Source organism: Electrona antarctica (genome assembly GCF_951216825.1).
Source record: "Electrona antarctica genome assembly, chromosome: 1".
NCBI lineage: Eukaryota > Metazoa > Chordata > Actinopteri > Myctophiformes > Myctophidae > Electrona > Electrona antarctica.
The window spans coordinates 58,542,849-58,563,022 of NC_136806.1; the positions used below are offsets into that span (position 1 = coordinate 58,542,849).

At 42.3% G+C, this 20,174-nt stretch overlaps 1 protein-coding gene and 2 long non-coding RNA genes across 3 annotated transcripts in view; 1 reads left to right on the forward strand and 2 right to left on the reverse strand.

The window, feature by feature from the left end:
* The window catches only part of LOC306931740, a 72,670-nt gene extending 72,057 nt beyond the window's left edge, over positions 1 to 613 (reverse strand). Inside the window, exon 1 of the long non-coding RNA XR_013791053.1 lies at positions 476 to 613. This is a non-coding gene — a long non-coding RNA (uncharacterized lncRNA). The remainder of the gene's footprint in view (positions 1 to 475) is intronic.
* Positions 1 to 12,583, forward strand: part of tnmd (tenomodulin) — a 67,075-nt gene extending 54,492 nt beyond the window's left edge. The window contains exons 6-8 of the mRNA XM_079513115.1: positions 550 to 656; positions 11,657 to 11,898; positions 12,328 to 12,583. Coding sequence (XP_079369241.1) covers positions 550 to 656; positions 11,657 to 11,866 — 317 coding nt within the window. The 3' untranslated portion in view covers positions 11,867 to 11,898; positions 12,328 to 12,583. The remainder of the gene's footprint in view (positions 1 to 549; positions 657 to 11,656; positions 11,899 to 12,327) is intronic.
* LOC306931693 lies at positions 608 to 19,601 on the reverse strand. The gene is made up of 4 exons (XR_013791038.1): positions 19,180 to 19,601; positions 16,760 to 16,828; positions 16,478 to 16,592; positions 608 to 725 (listed from the first exon to the last, which is right to left on the reverse strand). It is a non-coding gene; the product is annotated as an uncharacterized lncRNA (long non-coding RNA).
* Positions 19,602 to 20,174: the final 573 nt, after the last annotated feature.

Sequence of the window (20,174 nt, forward strand, 5' to 3'; positions counted from 1 at the left end):
AGTGAGGGATGGTCATCTGGAGAATGCCCTTTTAAAGCGTTTTTTCTCGAGGGACGTGCACAACAAACTCAAAGGAAAATTGCCTATTGTCTGCAGTGTGCACTGAGTCACAACTGCATTACTGTTGCTTGAAGGCAAATAAATGTTGCCTTTATTCTTCTCCGGATGTTAGCAATTAACTTCAAGCAGCAAACAAAAACAAGCCAACATCCTGATACTGCATGCTTTGCCATTTGTATCACTAACAATGGAATCGTTGTTACAGCGCAGCGCAATGCATCACCATCTGCTGTCTCGCCTGTTTCTTCCTATTTATTTATTTTTTACTTTATCTTTTTTTTTTTTTCCATTGGCTCGCCTCTTAAGCCTGATTTATGCTTTGTTGTACGACGCTGTCGCTTATCGAAAATAGCTGACATGATCGGAAATTCACCGTGAGCTTACAGATCTGCCATTTTTCAGCAATTTCTCGTACCTTTTCCTCCGTGTTTTTCGCTCTTGCTGCTGCTGCTGCTGCCTGACATGGCTGAATCTCATCAATGTGTTCAGATGCAGAGTTCCATGATGTGGAAGACGTGGAGGACACACCTGATGCAGAGGTCGCAGGTCAGCGATTCACCCGCGACGTCCAGGATCAGCAGCGCGTCAATGACTATGTAAGTGCTGTATAGATAGGCCCATGATGATGAAGGCTGGCTGGGTGGCCCAGACATCTGTCAGCTCTCCTGAGGCATGGGAAATTAAAACAAAAAAAATGATTTGTACTGTATTTCTGAGTGAGTGTGAACCTCCCCGTTTGATTCATTGAACAGTTCATTTGGACAAAGCACCAGAGTGGTGCTGTAGGGCCACAACTAGCGATTATTACATCAATAATTATTTTGATTAATTGAAAAATCTCAAAAAGCGTTTTGAGATTCTTCCTTTTTCAATCAACAAGAAATGCTTGTAATTGATTTTGTAACTGATGAACCACTTAACCCATTTTGGGCGGGATCCCCTTTTGGTGTTAGCATTATGTTATGCTTTAGCTATTGAAAAATAGCAGATCTACAAGCTCATAGCGCGCCACCGAGTGGCGCGCTACGATCTTGTAGGTCTGCTATTTTTGAAAAATCGAAGAACCACTGACATAGAAACATAGCTTTTTCAGAAAACTGTCAGGATGTAGAAGACATTTTTAGAATCTGATCTCAGGTCAAAATGGGTTAAGGCAGGGTAAGTGATTTTCTTTGGTTAAAATAAGTGTAAAATAGGTCTATCTTCTGATGGTACTCATTGCTATAGTATAGAGTGTTTGTTCAGTAACAGGTGTCGCCGTGCATGTCTCTCTTCTCTTTATTAAACAGAAAATACATGTTCAGGTCAGGATACCAATTTCATCCAATCAGGATATAGAGAACCCAGTTCAGGATACAGATCAAACAAGTGGAAGTGGAAGTGATGACACAAATGAATGACTATGAGCAGACAAAATTGGAACTGGGACAGTATACAAGTGAAGCTGATAAATGGGTTCTCCTCCTGACTGGCTGAAAATGTATTTTCTTTTTCTGTTTATTAAAGAGCCGGCTATTTTTTATATTCTTAGTGAAGACAGAGTTGATCATTTATAAATGATGGATGAGGGGTCAGGGACTGATGGGACTTTGGGGGAGGGGACAGAATAAATGATGGACTTGGTCTCAAGTCTCAACTCTTCCGATTATCGTTTATTCATCTTTTATAATCGATTAAAATCGATTAGCTCTATTAACTGCGTCGCCCCTGTACAGTAGAACTCAGACACTAGGAGATTCAGTCCCTCCTTCCATGGGCTATATAAGGCTGTACTTCAGAGTGCAGACCCTCTCTGCATATAAATCGCTCCCTAATAGATGTTAAAACAGACTTGGTGCACCAGAGGGCATAGCAATTGCTCTATATATCTCTAAGTAAGGCCAGTGCATTGAAGACTCCCTTAATGTCTCTCGGTTAATTGAGAGGAATATCCGGCTTTCAAAGGCAGCAAACTTCTCCCTGTATGGCTTCCGTTAAGAATATCTTCTTCTCACTTTATTTCCGAAGCAGCAAGTCACTGCACAAGGAAGGGCCGACTCCCAAGGTCACTCATTACTGAATAGATATGCCGAAGTTATTAATTTAGCATTAATTATGAAAGCATATAAGAAAGAATGGTGCTGCAAAATGACATATTTTGGAGCGCTGTGCGTAAAACTCAATACTGTATATTTAATTATCCTTGACTCGAAGAAAAGATCACATGCAGACACTGCATACACGTATGCAGTCACACAACCGTGCACGCACGCCGCATGCACGGCACGCACGCACACACACACAAACACACTGCCTCATTCAACACAGACAATGTCGGGGCTGTCTCAGTGGCCACTAAAGCTAAATTCGAGGATAATGAGCTGAGCTCTGTCTTCTCCGTCGAGCTGTACAGAAACCGTTGAGAGACACACAGTGGAATGAGACGCCCTATAATATTATTAACATTTATCAGGCCAGTCCCAGAAACACCCCACTGCACTCAACAACCGCACCCGCGATACGCGTCTTTCTCCCCTCATCTTCTGTGGCTTGGCGGCTTGCGCCCGCTATGCAATTAACCCATTCAGGCCTGACGTCGAAATTTAAAAAAAAAAGTTTTCTAAATCATGACAATTTTCGGAAAGATTTGAGGCACATTTTAACGATTTTTCAAAAATAGCAGACCTACAAGTTCATAGCGCGCCACTCGGTGGCGCGCTATGAGCTTGTAGATCTGCTATTTTTCAATAGCTAAATTATAACAATGTTTAAAACACCAAAAGGGGTTCCCGCCCCAAAATGGGTTAATGGTTAATGTGGTTAAACGCTAACGTGACATGGATGCGTTCCAGGTCTCAATGGATTAAAACATACCAGGGGGATGAGAAACTGTTGAGGCTTTTGAAATGGTCCACCTTTATCAACTGAGTAATGCATACCCGCCACAGTCGCAATGAAAGACCACATCCAGACAGTGTTTGTGGGCCTGGCGATAACAAAAGCCTTTGTGACCAAGCCGAGGGGAAGAAGGCAGCGGACTGGAATTGGTAGGCGGAACCCCAGCCCATGCCAGTGGGATGCCACATGTATTATCCCAGACATTATTATTCCGGAGGCGCGCAAACAGCAACTCGTTGCAAACAGGTGCGCACCCACCCACCCACATAACGTCGAAATGTGTGAGTGCACAAACGCAAAAGATAGACCCACCTGGACCCTTGCGAGTCCATTTCTTTTTTACTTTTACTATACCGTTTCTCTTTATCTCAAAATATTTACATCTCTTTCATTTTTATATAACATTTTATCCTGGGATTTTGTAAATTATTTTTTACCTGGTGCCAATTTCCTAAGCTATCCTGGGCGCTACTCTCCCTCTGTCAACCTGGGCAGAGCCACAATCTGAGCTCATGCTTCCTTCAATGCATGAGGAGTGAGCAGGCCGCTTCTTATCACCTGGCAGGAGGGAGTTTCCCCGGTAAAGGACACAGCGCGTGGAGGGAACACGTTATGCCAACCAGTTCCTTTCCCCTCCATCAGACTGACCGGGAGTAGGCTGTATAGTGTACAGAGACCAAGATTACTGCATACCTTTTGTGAGGGTACCTACCTACAGTTGGGTGCCACCGATATTGTCCCTTATCATTTGACCCATTTAGGCCTGACATCAAAATTTTAAAAAATCCTTCGCCACTCGGTGGCGCGCTATGAGCTTGTAGATCTGCTATTTTTCAATAGCTAAATTATAACAATGTTTAAAACACCAAAAGGGGTTCCCGCCCAAAATGGGTTAACTGTCCTTTTGCGCAGATCACGCAAACCTCAGCAAAAAGAAAAGGACAATATCGATGGCCTCCAACTGTAGCAGTGGTGTAAGGTAACTAAGTACTTTTACTGAAGTACTGTATTTAAGTACAATTTTGAGGTATTTGTACTTTACTGAGTATTTCCAATTTTCAGTACTTCTACTCCACTACATCTCGGAGCCAAAATTTGTACTTTTACTCCACTACAATTATTTGAAAACTTTAGTTACTAGTTACTTTGGAGATTTTAATTTTGATTAAAAAACATATATAAACCACTTCAACCCTATACATTTCGGCCATTTGAAAATAGCAGATCTACAAGCTAACAATGTGTCTCACCGCAACGCATTGTGACCTTGTAGATCTGCTGTTTTCAATAGATTTTGTACACATTTTGAACTTGTGAAATGGGACATTCTGCAATATGAGTACTTTTAGTACTTTAAGTACATTTTGATGCCGATACTTTTGTACTTTTACTCAAGTACATTTTTCATTTTTTTAAATTCCGTACTTTTACTTGTAACAAAGTAGTTCTAAATTGCAGTATTGGTACTTTTACTTTAAGTAAAACAATTGAGTACTTTTTCCACCACTGCTACCTATAGTACCTACCCTAGCCTAGGGGACACACGGAGAACATGCAAACTCCACACAGAAAGGCCCTTTTGCCAGCCCCACCTAGGGTATGGGTGTTGACAAAACTTAGGAGAGGACACGCCCCCCCCCCCAGCGTCCCTGGCGGGAATTGAACCCGGTACCTTCTAGCTGTGTGGCGTTTTACCTCTCTCTCTCTCTCACACACACACACACACACACACACACACACACACACACACACACACACACACACACACACACACACACACACACACACACACACACACACACACACACACACACACACCCACCCCCCCCCCCCCCCCCCCCCTGTGATGTCGTGGTCTTTCATCCACCTTCTATAGATGACCTGAATCCCATCACTGAGCTGCCTCTTTCCATACTGCACTCTTCTCTCGCTCTGCTTTTTTTCTCCGTTAGGCAGAATAATCATTAGCGTCCTTGTGACAGAGGTTGGCAGATATATGGGGGTGACCTTTAGCCGTAGCTGCCACCACTTGTAGCCTGGTGTGTAGCAGAGCCAGCCCTGGAGATATCTCCAACTGAATAACTATCACCCCCGCAATTAAGGATGCTGTGGGGGGAAAAAGCATGTTAGCAATAGTTCCAGGAAGTGAGGTGCCAGGAAAAGCTATAAAGGTACAGGAAGTGAGGCCGCCCGGGGGTTCCATTTTAGGTATCACACATTTATAGTAGTAGTGCATAGTTCCCACAGTGTTGTTGTTCCAAGAATATTTAGTTTGAGCTAAGCTTTTACCACAAAACGTACAACTTTTTACCACACATAGTACCTGAGATAGATATATATATAAAGGTGCATGAGCATAGCCGCCGATGTGTTCTGTGCACTATATACATTACTCTAATAGACCCCCAGGTGTGATTATAAATAATATTCAAATATGTCTTCCCTGTGCATTTTTGGTTTCTTCCTGAAAGCCTTTGAGTCAAACGGCCCAATTGAAATACACCACTTTAGTGACACATAGTTGAGGAGCTTAGGGAGAGTTAAGGGTGATTTCGCACTAATTCGTCTAAAAGCCAATTTTTGCACAGATGTAGCCCAGGGCATGCTCTAATGATTTAGCTAGAGCGCCCGAGCGGCGACCTTCGGGGTTGCCACAGCGGCCAAATCCATATGGCTACCATTAACAACTGTGCCCAAATGTGATGACCTCATCACATTTGTGATGGCGGCTATGGCCGTTTTTAGCCCAAGGAGTGATTTTCATGCAAAACTAAGGCTTGGAATGGATTCAGAATCATGAAAACCCCCTAGTTTGACACGTCACATGCTACTTAAAGCATAATGAAATTTAGAAATATTTTCCTTTTCCTTATAGGTTGTTAACACAATCATTCCCAGGATTCCTTCTGGGGTGCCGGGGAAGACATGGCCGCTTTTACTCTGACAGTCTTCAGTTCCAAATTTGCATTTCCACTTTGTTTACATTGTCCGCCATTGTTGATTTTCCAAGCTGGCATGGAATGGAAACAAGCCTGTGTTTATCTAGCATCAGTATTATAATGACTCAAATATTAAATAAGTTGCATATCAGCACCCACACCACCTAGTCAGGACATTGTGGTACTGCAGCTAAAACAGCTTCAGAAGCAAAAAAGAAATGCCATGGACTGGTTATATCAGAGTGGTGATTGAGGCTCAAACCATTAGAATTAAGTTTGAGGGACATAGACAATATGATATTAATTATTAAAATAAACGTTTTAAAATTGATTGTTATAGCTGCTTTAACTTATGCCATACAGTTTGATCAAAATGTTTTTTATTCACAAAAAAGTTCTGGATTGCAGCTTTTAAGTGGTTAAGTGAACCAACAGTCGTGCATACATTATACCATCTTCATCATCAGACTCTGGAATGATCCGTTCAGGAAGAATCGTTTAAACATTGGTAGCAAAGCCTTTCATACACATGCCAGTGCATGTGTGTGTGTGTGTGTGTGTGTGTGTGTGTGTGCCCCTGGGGAGCACACAGCGGAATATGAGACATCTTGTCTCTGGCGGTTTAATTTGATATCAGAGGACGTGATGAGCTCGGCTATGAGATTTAATAACATATCCCGGCATGTGCTTCAAGCCCATGAAGAGTGGCAATCAGGGTGTGTGAAATAGCACCAACAACTGTGGAAATTAAAGGAGTCATGCTTTGATTCGCTACATCTTATTGAATGACTGACAAAGTTTTCTACTTGACAGACTCATTCATATCGTAGGCCTCTTAATATGCATGAAGGTGTGTGTGTGTGTGTGTGTGTGTGTGTGTGTGTGTGTGTGTGTGTGTGTGTGTGAGAGAGGTTGTGCATGTCTGTGTAATGACATCAGATGCAGCAAGGGAGTAATGACTTTTACTCTTCATTAATGCTGCATGTTTGTGACTGACTGCCTAAGATTTCCCAAGGTGCACCATTCTTATCACCACGGCATCCCACCTAAGGCGGGAACTCAGTGATTAATATGTGCCCTCTGTTTTAAAAGGATAGCTTTGATTAATTGTCTCTGAGGTGCAATAGCACCTATTGGCTATTTGTTTTGATAAATGCAACATCATTTGAATAAAATATTTTCTTCATTTTCCGGGCTAGTGCTCATGATCTCGTAGCGTCACACTTTGGGCTGTGAGAGGCAGATAAGATTGGCATTGGTCCATTGACAGCCTTTGTGTTCTTTCCATAATAGATTGTTGCCTGGAAGCTGATGACCCTAAACTCAGCTAAAATAATAAATCATTAATTGCCTACCTGACTTTGTCAGAGCAATAAATCAAAGCACACCTTTACACATCATCTTTTTCTCCTTCTCTATGTGTTGTCCCCTGTGTTACCAGCATGTAATTTAACTCCATTTATCATCGTTCTGAACAGTTGGGATGGGACTTGTGAATTGAATCCTACTGCTGCGTTTTTCTTCGTGAGACATTATGGTTTGGTTTAAGAAGTTATGGTGAGATACCAGCCACAAAAGAAAATGTACAGATCTGTTCTAGTCTGCACCATTACATAGATGTAAAAACTGGTTCAACTTTTCATTGACTGGCTCACTGTACCTAAAAAGGAGTAGCTGGCTCGGTACCCTTAAAGGGACACTTCGCCCTTTTTGCAAAAAAATATATGTTGATGACGTTTAGAAGATTTAGAACACTTTCCTGGGGGTCTTTATGTGTGTAATATGTGGTTTGGGATATTTTAGATTTTAGCAGTGAGCCCAGTGTCTCTGATGTCATGGACACTGGGCTCACTTCCTTCCTGGACTACATGTTGTCTCAGTAAGACAGCCCTCCCCCTATCCACAAGGATGAACAGTGCACCAAAGCATTATGGGAATTGTATTCCAGGAAGGAAGTGAGCCCAGTGTCGATGACATCAGAGACTGCTAAAATCTAAAATATCTAAAACCACATATTACACACATAAAGACTCCCAGGAACGTGTTCTAAATCTTCTAAAAGGTCATTAACATATATTTCTTTGCAAAAAGGGTGAAGTGTCCCTTTAAAAAGTTTGAGAATGGGGCGCCCGCTCGCCTAGCGGTCCAGCCACATACCATATATAGGCATATGCCTGATAGCGTGTTTCGGGTTCGAGTCCCGAATCCCGACGACCTTTGCTGCGTGTCATTCCCAGTCTCTCTCTCTCCCTGTTTCCTGTCTCTCTCCACTATATCAATAAAAGGCACAAAACCCCCCAAAATATCTTTAATAAAATAAAGGTTGAGAACCACTGCTGTAAAACTCCATTGTGCTCCCGTGCAGAAACCTGTCAATTCTGGACATGTCATAATAGGTTTTGGGACGCTTAAGGGGAAAAAATAAGTTTTATTACCCAGCCACTACTCAGTGGAATTCCCTTCCCTCCCTTCAGCCCTGAAATCCCTACATTTCCTAGCAAGATTTAAGAATGACCTCATATCATGGCTCAATCTTAACACTAACTGGTTAGATCCCTACCCCGGGTAGCCAACTCTGCATTGGATTCTTCTCTTGGGGTACCTCTTGTCCAATATGTATTGCTTCCAACTTTATATATATATATATATATATATATATAAGGATTTATTTTTCCTTGTTTAGTGTTGTTTCTACAGTTTGTTGCGTGTTGTTCTATGTTTCAAGGAGGACCAAAATGGAAACAAGCTTTGGCTTCTCTGTGTATAAAATCCAACAAAGTATTCTATTCTACGTGAATATTCAGAGAAGATGGGGAGGGGCGGTAGGAAGAGAGGGACAGTGGGAGGTGGGAGGAGGTACAGACTGCGAGAAGAGAGGGAGAGTGGGAGGTAGACGGAGGAATGGAGAGGTGATTTCACCCACACAATGATCCGGCCAATACTGGCTTCCGGTGTGTGTGTGTGTGTGTGTGTGTGTGTGTGTGTGTGTCCACATGAGCCTGCCGGGACAAATAACATAACTCTATGCCAACGACGGGGCAGTGTGTTTGTGTGTGTGTGTGTGTGTGTGTGTGTGTCCGTCCACATGAACCTGCCGGGACAAATAACATAACTCTATGCCAACGACGGGGCAGTGTGTGTGTGTGTGTGTGTGTGTGTGTGTGTGTGTGTGTGTGTGTGTGTGTGTGTGTGTGTGTGTGTGTGTGTGTGTGTGTGTGTGTGTGTGTGTGTGTGTGTGAGAGAGTAAGAGAGCGAGAGAGAGCGCGAGAGAGACGTGTGTGAGTCCGAGGAATACACATACCCCCCCAGGGAATGCTTCGCGGACCACTTGGGGGTCCACAGACCACATGCCTAATAATAATAATAATTTTGTGCCCATCCCAACTTCCCAAGCTCATCCGTTAACAACTCTCTCCCCCAGCCCCAGACTGAGTAGCCTATACACCTCAAAATACATACATCTATTAAATCACATCACCCACACTGTACATAATTTGGTGTTCATATATTCTAACGGGTAAGGCTTAGTATAAATAATTTCACCTTTCTTTAACAACATAAATATGCCAAAAACTAAATAGGGATACTAGGTTTAAAGTGGTTAACGTGGAAGGGAGCTGTGTGTTCCTGTGGGTCCAGTTCTCTCATAAGCCAGGGCTGGAACAATGGCCCTCACATTCTCTATTCCCCACAGTGGACTTATGTTTTGTTCTAGTCTAGAGGCTGTTGCAAGTAGCTGACTCACTGTAAGCATGCATGGTAGAGAATGATGCCAGCTCGCACCGCACAACGTAGAGGTCCAAGAAGGCCTTCCAGGCCGTTTACCCATTAAGGACGGGAACCCCTTTTGGAGTAGTTGTTGTTGCTATGTACCGTATACAGCAACATCATTTTTTTTTTTTTTTTTTTTTCATTTTTTTATAAATATTTGAAGGTTTTCAGAAAACTTAGGTCAGGATTTCAAAGGCGTTTTTTTAGAATCAGCCTCAGTCCTAAATGGGTTTACAAGACGGTGCTGAATTGTCTACGGAGGATTCATTTATAATATAAATGAATCCTCCGTAGGACTGCAGGAGATTGAAATGTGGGCAAACACGCACCGTGGGCAGCCGCTGCCTCCTCAACTAGTGGGGCGCGCTAAGTGGCACTTCTCTGAACCCCTATTTGGAGTTGCTCTTGATCAAAAGGCATGACACTCGGCGCCCACGGGTCTAGAGAGGGCATGAACCGACCAGCACAATGGAAAAAGCCAAGGGCCATTAATTCTACCCAATTTACCTTTCGTTTGGGTTTCATTTGGCCCCTCTATAAATTCAGAGGCAGCCAGTGAGAGGAGCAAATGAAAGGATTCTTGTTAGGCGATCATTACTCCGCTAATTGCTTTAGGAATGTGCCATCCACTTAAAGTCAAGGTCAGAGGCAGGGCGCCGCAACGTAGCCGGCTCTAATCTGAATGCTCCAATGGAGGAGGGGCTACCATTTTGGCGCAGAGTGTGGGCCGTGACCGAGGGAGTGGGAGGTCAGAGATGAAAGAAACGGTGTAATTATGCTGGTAACCACCAGCGTTGGAGAGTCCCTTTGATTGAAGATGGCCCTGGTGGTGGAGCTAGGATCACTGGGTCAGAGAATGGAACACCGAGCAGCCAGGACTAAAGTGCTATACCTCTGTCGTGATGGAAAGGTCAAGGGCATATCATCGTGTTTTATGCTCCTTGGAGCTTAAATCTAGGTGTCCCACTTTCACCAACATCACGTTCCCTTTGTCACACAGCCATCAAGTATGGCACAACTTGTGCGTGATACATAAATTCTAATATTTTTGGACATTTCATATATATACCCTACCCTTGCCTAGTAGGACTGTCACAATTCTGAAAAATCACTCAAGGATTAATGATTTAGTTGTGTTTCGTTGAACATTAGCTTTTAGGCTTCGTAATCAAAAGCTATACAAAGAAGTGATTGACATATTATCTTATAATCCTATAATCTTATACTAAAGAAAGGAGAAATAGCAGAAATGGCTGATCTACACACGTAGTCACTGACACGTTGCGTAAGCTTAGTTTTATTCAATTCTATGTTGCAAGTAGAACTGCAATTAGACGATTATGTAATAATTGTGACAGGCCATCAGGCCATTTGAGCATCAATTCACACAATCAAATCCACTGTCCTGTCCACGGACGGGGATTTGTCACGGCTCTCTAAATTGCAGTGGTGTAAAGTAACTAAGTACTTTTACTTAAGTACTGTACTTAAGTACAATTTTGAGGTATTTGTACTTTACTTGAGTATTTCCAATTTCCAGTACTTGTACTTCTACTCCACTACATCACAGAGCAACAATGTGTACTTTTACTCCTCTACAATTATTTGAAAACTTTAGTTACTACTAGTTACTTTGGAGATTTTCATTTTGATACAGTAACCACTTCAACCCTATACATTTCGGCCATTTGAAAATAGCCAATCTACAAAATAGCAGATCTACAAGCGTTGCAACGCATTGTGAGCTTGTAGATCTGCTATTTAATAGATTTTGTACACATTTTGAACTTTCTGGACATTCTGCAATATGAGTACTTTTACTTTTAGTACTTTAAGTACATTTTGATGCAGATACTTTTGTACTTTTACTCAAGTACATTTTCAATTCCGTACTTTTACTTGTAAGTAAAGTAGTTCTAAATTGCAGCATTGGTACTTTTACTTAAGTAAAACAAGTGAGTACTTTTCCCACCACTGCTAAATTGTGACCCCGATCTCCTTTCTTTCAGAGAGACGTTGGAATCGAGCTGGACAACCGCCTGGACGAGCAAGGCTACTGCTGCCAGTACTGTCGCCGTGGTTACCGCTACTGCAGACGCTACCACGAGCCCCTGGGAGGGTTCAACCCATGGCCGTACTACTATCAAGGGGGACGGGTCATCTGTCAGATCGTCATGCCTTGCAACTGGTGGATCGCCCGAATGCTGGGGAGGATCTGAGATGGAAATGTGTGTGATCTGTATGGCAAATATTAAAGGACCACTTCACCACTTTTCAACCTATCTTCATATGCTAGTCCTCACTAATAATCATGATAAAATGGCTACCATTTATTTCTACTCAGTCTGTGTCTCATAGGAGGACTGTGGGCAGTTCAGAAACCCGTCCACCAGTGACATCATCGATGGGGAATCCAAGCTATTAGAAACTGCAGGCTTTCTAGGCCTGAAAAGTTGCAATGCGAAAATGGAAGCCATCGTTCTCACGATAATAAAAATCTAAACATTTTTGTAAAAAAATAATCTGCCTAACGATGATGTCACTGGTGGACGGGTTTCTGAACTGCCCACAGTCCTCCTATGAGAAGCAGACTGAGTAGAACAAAATGGTGCCATTGTATCATGATTATTAGTGAGGACCGATTATATGAAGATGGGTTGAAAAGTGGTGAAGTGGTCCTTTAAGGTCATTTTCGGTGCTATTCTCTCACGGTCAGTATTGCCAAAATAATCCATTGGCCATTTATTATCCAATGATCATACCTAGGGCTGGGCAATATGGAAAAAAAATAATGAATATATGAATTTCACCTGAAGACCTTCCAATAGTGTTAAATACCACAATGTCTGTATTTGTGGATTATGATTAAAAATATTACAAATAATCCCAAGACATGATCACACAATGATAAGACAATAAGCGATAAATACTGACACATTACCTGGCCGGCCGGCCCGAAGCACACCAAATCAAGTTGGGAATTGTGATTCTTTGTTGAAAATGCTAGTGCATTTTAAAAACAGGTCGTATTTGTGCAGTGTCATCCTGTGCACTGAAGTGTGTTTTAAAAATCAGTGTGTTTATATAAATATTCGGCCCTGCATTTGTTTTCCTCTGGGGTTACAAAGCAAAGCTTTTCATCTCGACTTCTTTTTGAGTATTTTGTATTCTGTACTGTATATACACCACAATAATTGTACAACTTCTACTATAATTATTGCATATGCTAGACATTTAATTAATAAATATATATCACTCTGTTTTTAATACCAAGTCGAGTCAACAAGTTACAATCAAACAAGATTCGCAATGCTGCCTCTTCTCCTTGAATTAGCGCTACAATTAGTTTCTGTAGTTATTGTTGTTTTACCATGCATTGTTTCATAGCAAGCTTTAAGATGTGTTCACTAGTGCCCCAGTTTAAAACAGCCGTATCTCTGAGAAAGTTCCAGCATTTTCAGCCAGGCTGACACAACTTTCCGCAACCAAGACTCAATGTTCACATAACTATAACAAAGTGGAGGCATTAAAAAAAGCTGTATCTGTATTTGTTTCCCCAGGTTTGTGCAAGTTCTGTTTTTCCTTAAATCCCAAATAGTTTCCTGGTGCATGTCAAATCAGCTGCCGTTGTAGAAGCAGGGAAACACCTGCAAGGATATGAATTTGGTGCAATGCTGTCAGACATCTGTCATGCTTGCCTTGTAACCATGAACATTTGAATTCAATTAAATGGTATGTCCAAATGTCCTGACTAGTAGAATCAGCAACTTACTATGGTTTCCATTTCCTCACCTACATGCCTTCTATGTATAAACACTTAGTACACTATCGTTTTGAAAAACACAAACAGCTACAAACAGACGGTTTTGCCAGAACACTTTAATACCAGTAAGACGCCCAGGTCTGGGAATGCCCATATATGGACCTTTGGTTCTTTTTTTTTAATTGACGTTTTCGGGCCGGATAGGGCATAAAATGTGTGCTAATTAGTAAGGCCAGGCAAGGCCCCGAGGACCTGCCTGGCCAGCCCAGTTGGGGCCCAGTTAGGGCCGGGACTTAATTTTCGGGCCTGTTGAGAACCCCAGTTTTCGCCGGGCGTGGCTGCCGGGCGTGGCTGCGTTAATGACTTTTATATACTGGAACCAAAAAAAGACTTCCTCTTGCACTTGCATTTTCAGCAAGTGTAAAATCAGTCATTACGACGGCATCAAGGCCCGCCAAAATACATTTTAGTCGACTAAATCAACTGTAGATTTAGTCGACTGAAATCGTATGATGTTCAGTCGACTAAAACTAGACTAACACTAAAACATTCCAGAGGTGACTAAAATGTGACTATTGAAAAAAACTAAATGAAAACTATTGAAGAGACTATGACTAAAACTAAAACAGCAAATTTGGATAAATTTGCTGCCAAAAACAACACTGGTAAGAACTCTGGAGTACCTTCACATTTGTGATACAAAGTTGGTAAATATAGGGCAAAAATAGAAGGTTTCACCCAGCCACAAATTCTGGATGGAAATGCTATGCAGGGTCACAGATGAGGCTATCTGTAGTCGTTTCTCGCCTTCTAATTGAGTGTCAATGTCAACGGTGACACGATGCTATGACTTATTACTCAATGTCAGTGATATTGATACCTAGTGCAATGAAACAAATTAATGCGAAAATGAGGGCAAGACATATTATACTATGTAAATGTGTTAAGAATCTGTTCGCAAACGGGGCACAGGCTGCAACCAAATTGTATTTCAAATCAATAATGTCAATGGCCTGAAGCAACATGTCGGGTAAAAAAAATGGTGGTACGAGTTAACAAATGCAATAATTGCAAACATACTTCAAATAAACTGACACGGGTGGTGCGAAGTCCCCGAGGCCAGACTGAGAAGTTCATAAAATCAGTGTTATGAGTTTTGGTTGATACCATTTCTCTCCTTTCCACATCAAATGGTGGTTAGCTTGTATTAAACAGATACAGCACATACAGTCAGGGGTGTTCTTGGGCGTATGGACAATGGAAAGGTTTGTGAAAAGGCATAAAGTGCTAGTAAGAGTCGGTTATTTGTTACAGTCTATCTATCCAGGTCCCTGCGGACACTCAGGGGGGTGGGGTCTTTTGTGAGTAAATTGAATGGGAAGCCTTGAGAGTCATTTTGAATAGGATGGCATCTGACTCTTAGTGGAGAGACTGATAACAGATTGCTCGATTCCCGACAGCTTTTCAAGCCTGTTGCGATGAAAGTCTCATATTGATCGTGAAAGTCAAACTCCAATAAATGTACATCCCCCTCAAAATTGATTTGACTGTTAGTCATTTCCATTTAATCAGGGAGAGTTGTTAGAAACCACCAGAACAGCAGGAGATCGTCTGTAGCGATGCATCCACGTAAAGCCAGCAACCTACTCATCCTCCTACTCCCCCCAAGATGTGTCCAGGTACTGTCAAAATGCCCACGTGACGTCGTGTACACGTTTCAGATTACATAACCCCCGATGAGTAGGCTATATATGTACAGGTTCAACACCAGCGAATCCGTAAAAACCTGTGTCAACCGTGTGTGCCTTTTCAACAGAAAAGGTAGGAAAGAGTAAATGACGCATCATTATACAAAGGTAGCGCTCCCTGTGTAGCTTAAAGCGCTGTCTAGGAAAATCACCCGACATACCCTGCGCTTGTTTATTGTGATCTTGATGAGGTGGTGAGCAGAGGGGTGTCTGCAGTCTGCACTGCAGCATTAGATACAGTCCGTCTACCAGGTCAGTGCCGTTCAAAGGACTTTGCCTACTTGGCCTTAGGACTGGTTGGTTATCAAGAAAGTCTGCAAGTGAATTAATTCATTTTGTTGCTGCATCTAAAATGCATGGTAACTTATACCTCCAGCTGTATATTTCCATTTCAGTTTATTACTTATCCATCCGCTCAGGTCTATGGGCTGTTATGCTGGATGCTGGGAGAGTGTAAACCAGTCAAAGAGTGACTTGGGGGGAAATGTCACAAGGCTGCAGTCAGTGCAGTGCTTCTTCAAAAGACATGTATTACCAGTGCCATCTTGTGGCGGTCGCAGTGCATTGATTCATCCTACAAGATTGCAATTCACAACAAAACCCTGCCGTTGACAACATTGTGTATTCTTCTTCTTCAGTAGATACAAAAATTAAACACTTGACTTTTCAGGATTAAGTGCTCCTAAAACATTTTTTCATCTAAAATCGGGTGTGGGTAGCTGGACAAAACACAATGCAGGCGTGCAATACCCATGAAACTCCGGGGCAACGACTTATTTTTTTTTAAATCTCTGAATTGTCCCAGACAGTCTGGTGGTTAAATAATCTCTCACTCTCTACCATTCCTGCAAGGGGCTGGAGGCACAATAATGTCAGCCGTCATCCTTCAACAGCTCCCACGGTGAGGCTGCATGGCGCGGCAGTAAACACGCGCATTGTGTCATTGGCTGCAGGCGACACAGAAATAGTCCTCCTCTCCCAGGGCCCTGCACTCTTTCTTTAGGGTCTCCATCTCACCAGCGAAGAGCCAAAATGATACTGTATCGCACGAGGGTGTCGTTATCAAAATCACTTATTTGCACTGTCATAATGGCAAAGTAGAATGTATAGGCTTGAACACACAGGAATAAAGACTGCAAACTGTGTTAGTAGCCTTTCATTAGATACTTATTCCAGTACAATCACTGCTTTGTTACCATATGGTGGACTTTAATAGTGTTCTGCCTTTACTTTTGTTATTTGAAGATTATTTGCTGCTCACTGACTGTGCATCTGTTACCATGTTGTTGTTGTTGTTATCGTTGTTTTCAGTTTCTTACCATGATAGTAGACTCTGCAATGTTGTCAAAAACTGTCCACGTGCGACTGGTCATAACGTCTCCTTGGGTGAAATGGCGGTGGATCCTGGGCCAGACTGGGGCAATAATTCAAGGCCTGGAGAAGTATAACACAAACACAGGTGACAACTCTGCATTTACCACCTAGAAAATACCATACAAATGCAAATTAACAACTTGTAAATATTTACTGCAAAGTCATTATTCAAAACGTGCTAGATTAGAATCATACTAACAATAGCAGAATATGTATTGTACCCTTACCTGGCAGTTTCTCGGAGAAGGTCCTGGCCGGGGTTTTCCCCCACTCTTCTCCCGTTCCATTACCTTCACCTTTACACAGAAGCAAAAGAACAATTTCTCTTTCATTGTACTGTTGCTTACAAAACCCTTTCATCCCTTTACAACAGCACTGTGCAAATAGCCTATTTGTACAGTGCAGCCAAAAGAGGCCTTACAAAGGCTGGCCAAATGTACAATCAACAAGATGTGAAAGGAAACATGCTCAGTCTGTCCCATATAGTAACTGAGACTGGGTGTTGCATAGTACAACAAATACCCAACCAACAAACTCCAGGTCAGCACTCCAAATAATATAGCCACAGCCTCGCTCTGTCTGTCTGTCCGTCGGAGGAAACAATGCAAGGTATATACCTCCGCATGGGGAGCAGTATCTTGCTCAAGGACACTTTGACACTTAAACACTAACCCAGGGGAGCTGCGGATCGAACCGAACCGAGAACCTTCCAATTCACAAGCAGTGAGCCAGCATTACCACCTGTGTGTGTGTGTGTGTGTGTGTGTGTGTGTGTGTGTGTGTGTGTGTGTGTGTGTGTGTGTGTGTGTGTGTGTGTGTGTGTGTGTGTGTGTGTGTGTGTGTGTGCGTGTGTGTAACAAAATGAAAGAGAGCAAGCTACTGTAACATGTATACTGTATATATTTTGAATAGCATTATTGAGAGTGCGGTTGTGGACTTTAAAATGTACAATAAAGACAAAAGTCTACCCCATTCTCACAAGCAGGCCTGCTGTGCACCTGTACAGTGTGATAAGCTGGTGAACAATGATGACATCGTGATTCATGACATGACCAGATGTAGAATAGAAGAGACGGCGTAGCCAAACACACAGCCTAATCATTTCAATCTGCACGTGTTTTATTGCTTTTTAAATTTTCGACTTTCGTCTTCCTCAGAGTCAAAAAGGAAGACGAACGTCGAAACGTCAGTCACCCCTGATAAAAAACAATAAAACATGTGCAGACCAGTCGAGTGCTCCAGTAGCCTTATATTTTATTTGGGTAGTCTAGACTCTAGTCTGATGTCTCTGATGCAAGTTGTGCCTGTTGAGCACCGACAAGCCCTTTTACCTTCTGCAGGCTGAACAAACACTCTATAGTCTATCTATACCAGTGGTTCTCAGCCTGCCTGTGACCCAGGGTGGAAGATAGCCGATCTACAAGCACACAACGCCTCGGAACGCAAGGCGCTGTAGAGCTGCTATTTTCACAATATTTGTCTGTGAAACAGACTAACAGAGTCAAACTAAATGTAATGCTTCAACTCCAGTGCTGATCAGGGTGGGGCGCCGCAGTTCAAATGAGATTATTTTAGGGGGTCCCCGGCCTGAAAAGGTTGAGAACTACTGGTCTAAGTCTAATTTCTAGGCCTACCCAAACCTACAAGGTTTCTTCGACTATGCATGCAGTGCACCTTCTGGTACCACAGCACCTCGAAGGCCCTTTAAAACAAGGCTCCAGACTTCCCAAAACAAACTGGTCAGGCTACTACTTGGCCTCACTCCCCGAACCCACCTCACCCCTGCCCACTTTGACAGGCTGGAATGGCTTAGGGTTGACGACAGAGAGTACAGCATCTTGCAATGGGTCTGGTCCACAAGATTCGCTACACCACCACAAAGATACACATGTACCTGTCTAAATACTTCCTTAATGTCAACGAAGTCCACACACCCAACACCAGAGGGAGTTCAACAAACCATGTGCAACCCAGATTCGGCACAAACGAGGGACTAAATTAATTTCGCTCCTATGCCACCAAAATGTGGAACGCCCTACCAACAGTCATTAAGACATGCAAATCCCTTGACTCCTTCAAAACTGCTCAAAGGGCACCTACGGACGGCTGCAACTCGAAACTGGCCCCCGTAAAATCTGAATCCCCCCCCCACCCCTTTCTCCCCTCACTGTATGTTTTTTCCCCCTTTTTACCTCCTCTATGATTTCATGTTTTTGGCTATATATTTGAAGGCCTACGTCTCTAAATGTTATAATGAATTGAACATGGTGGACCCTCTTGTAAACAAGTGTAATGCTTTATGGTGTCGTCCAGACGTCCACAGTTAACTTGTTAACAGTTAGCTTGAAATGTACTGTAATTCTCCAATCTGTTAATAAATACTTCAATCAATCAATCAATCAACCAATCAATCAATGCATGAACAGTTGTTTTCTGACCCCTCAACTCTCTCAGATACAGTATAATGGCTCATAGATCTTATAGTAAAGCAAATAAGCAATTCGCCACTAGAGGTCACTGTTTACATAATACAAATTATGTTTGTTTACTTATTTACAGATGTTTTATCCTAGAAATGTATGTTTAAGTTACATTACATTGAAGCACATGACAACTTTTAACACAAGTACTTAAGTTGACAACATACCGTGTTGGTTGAGGGTTGGCGCTTTATTGTTGCGTAAAGAGGACACTGGGTGACAAAACCGCGTTCACTAGGCCTACTCTACTATCACATTCACTGTTTTGGTTTTGCTCAGCAACAAATTCTGTTTCCATGGCTCCTCCCTGTCGTAATAGTTTAATATTTTATATTGCGGTTTGTTCACAAGATGCAGGTAAAAGTTAAATTTGTAATTCGGAGCAGCCGGTGGCTGTTATTGGTGAAGCATCTGGCCTTTATTACCTTCCAAAATATGACCTTTTTGCATGGCGGAGTGATTTGAGTGCTACACACATACGCTACACAAGTATCAGTGTTGTTATGGTGTTGCCAGCTTGGGTTTTACGAGAGAAACAAGCCCAAAAAGATGCGACCTGCCTGTCCTGCCCTATGTACATCCAATAAAATCTTGGAGAAAAATAAATATTTGGAATATTTTTAAACGTTTTAAAAACAAATTATCTTGGAGGGGTCACTGCCTCACTGGCACAAAATATTTTCAGGTAGTGGTATGCAGAGTAGCAGAGCAGAACAGTGGTTCTTGCTTGACATGGAAAATGTTTGAGAACCACTGTTAAACATTAGTAAGGAGGACTAAGGAGACCCACAATCCAAATGAGCAAGTGGATCCACTTGGATCAAGCCCAAAAACAATGCAACTACTATTTACAAGTTATTTTACAGGAGGACGAAACAGCTCAAAACTCTGACAATCCCCTTACCTCAACCCAGAAAACTGCAGGTCTCTGTTCTTTTAAATTAAAGGTAAAGACATTTCTGTTTGAAACTGCCTTTAATTTAGGTTTTTCTGCACTGCGATATTATTCTCTAATCTTTCTGTTTTATTCTTTTAGACAGTAGCCTGTACTAGTATAGAATTCAAATATCCTTTTGTTTCTTTTGCTTTTTCAGTTTTGTATGGAGCACTTTAAAACACTGGTGTTTGGTGATGACTACAGACAACTATTCCACAATCTCCG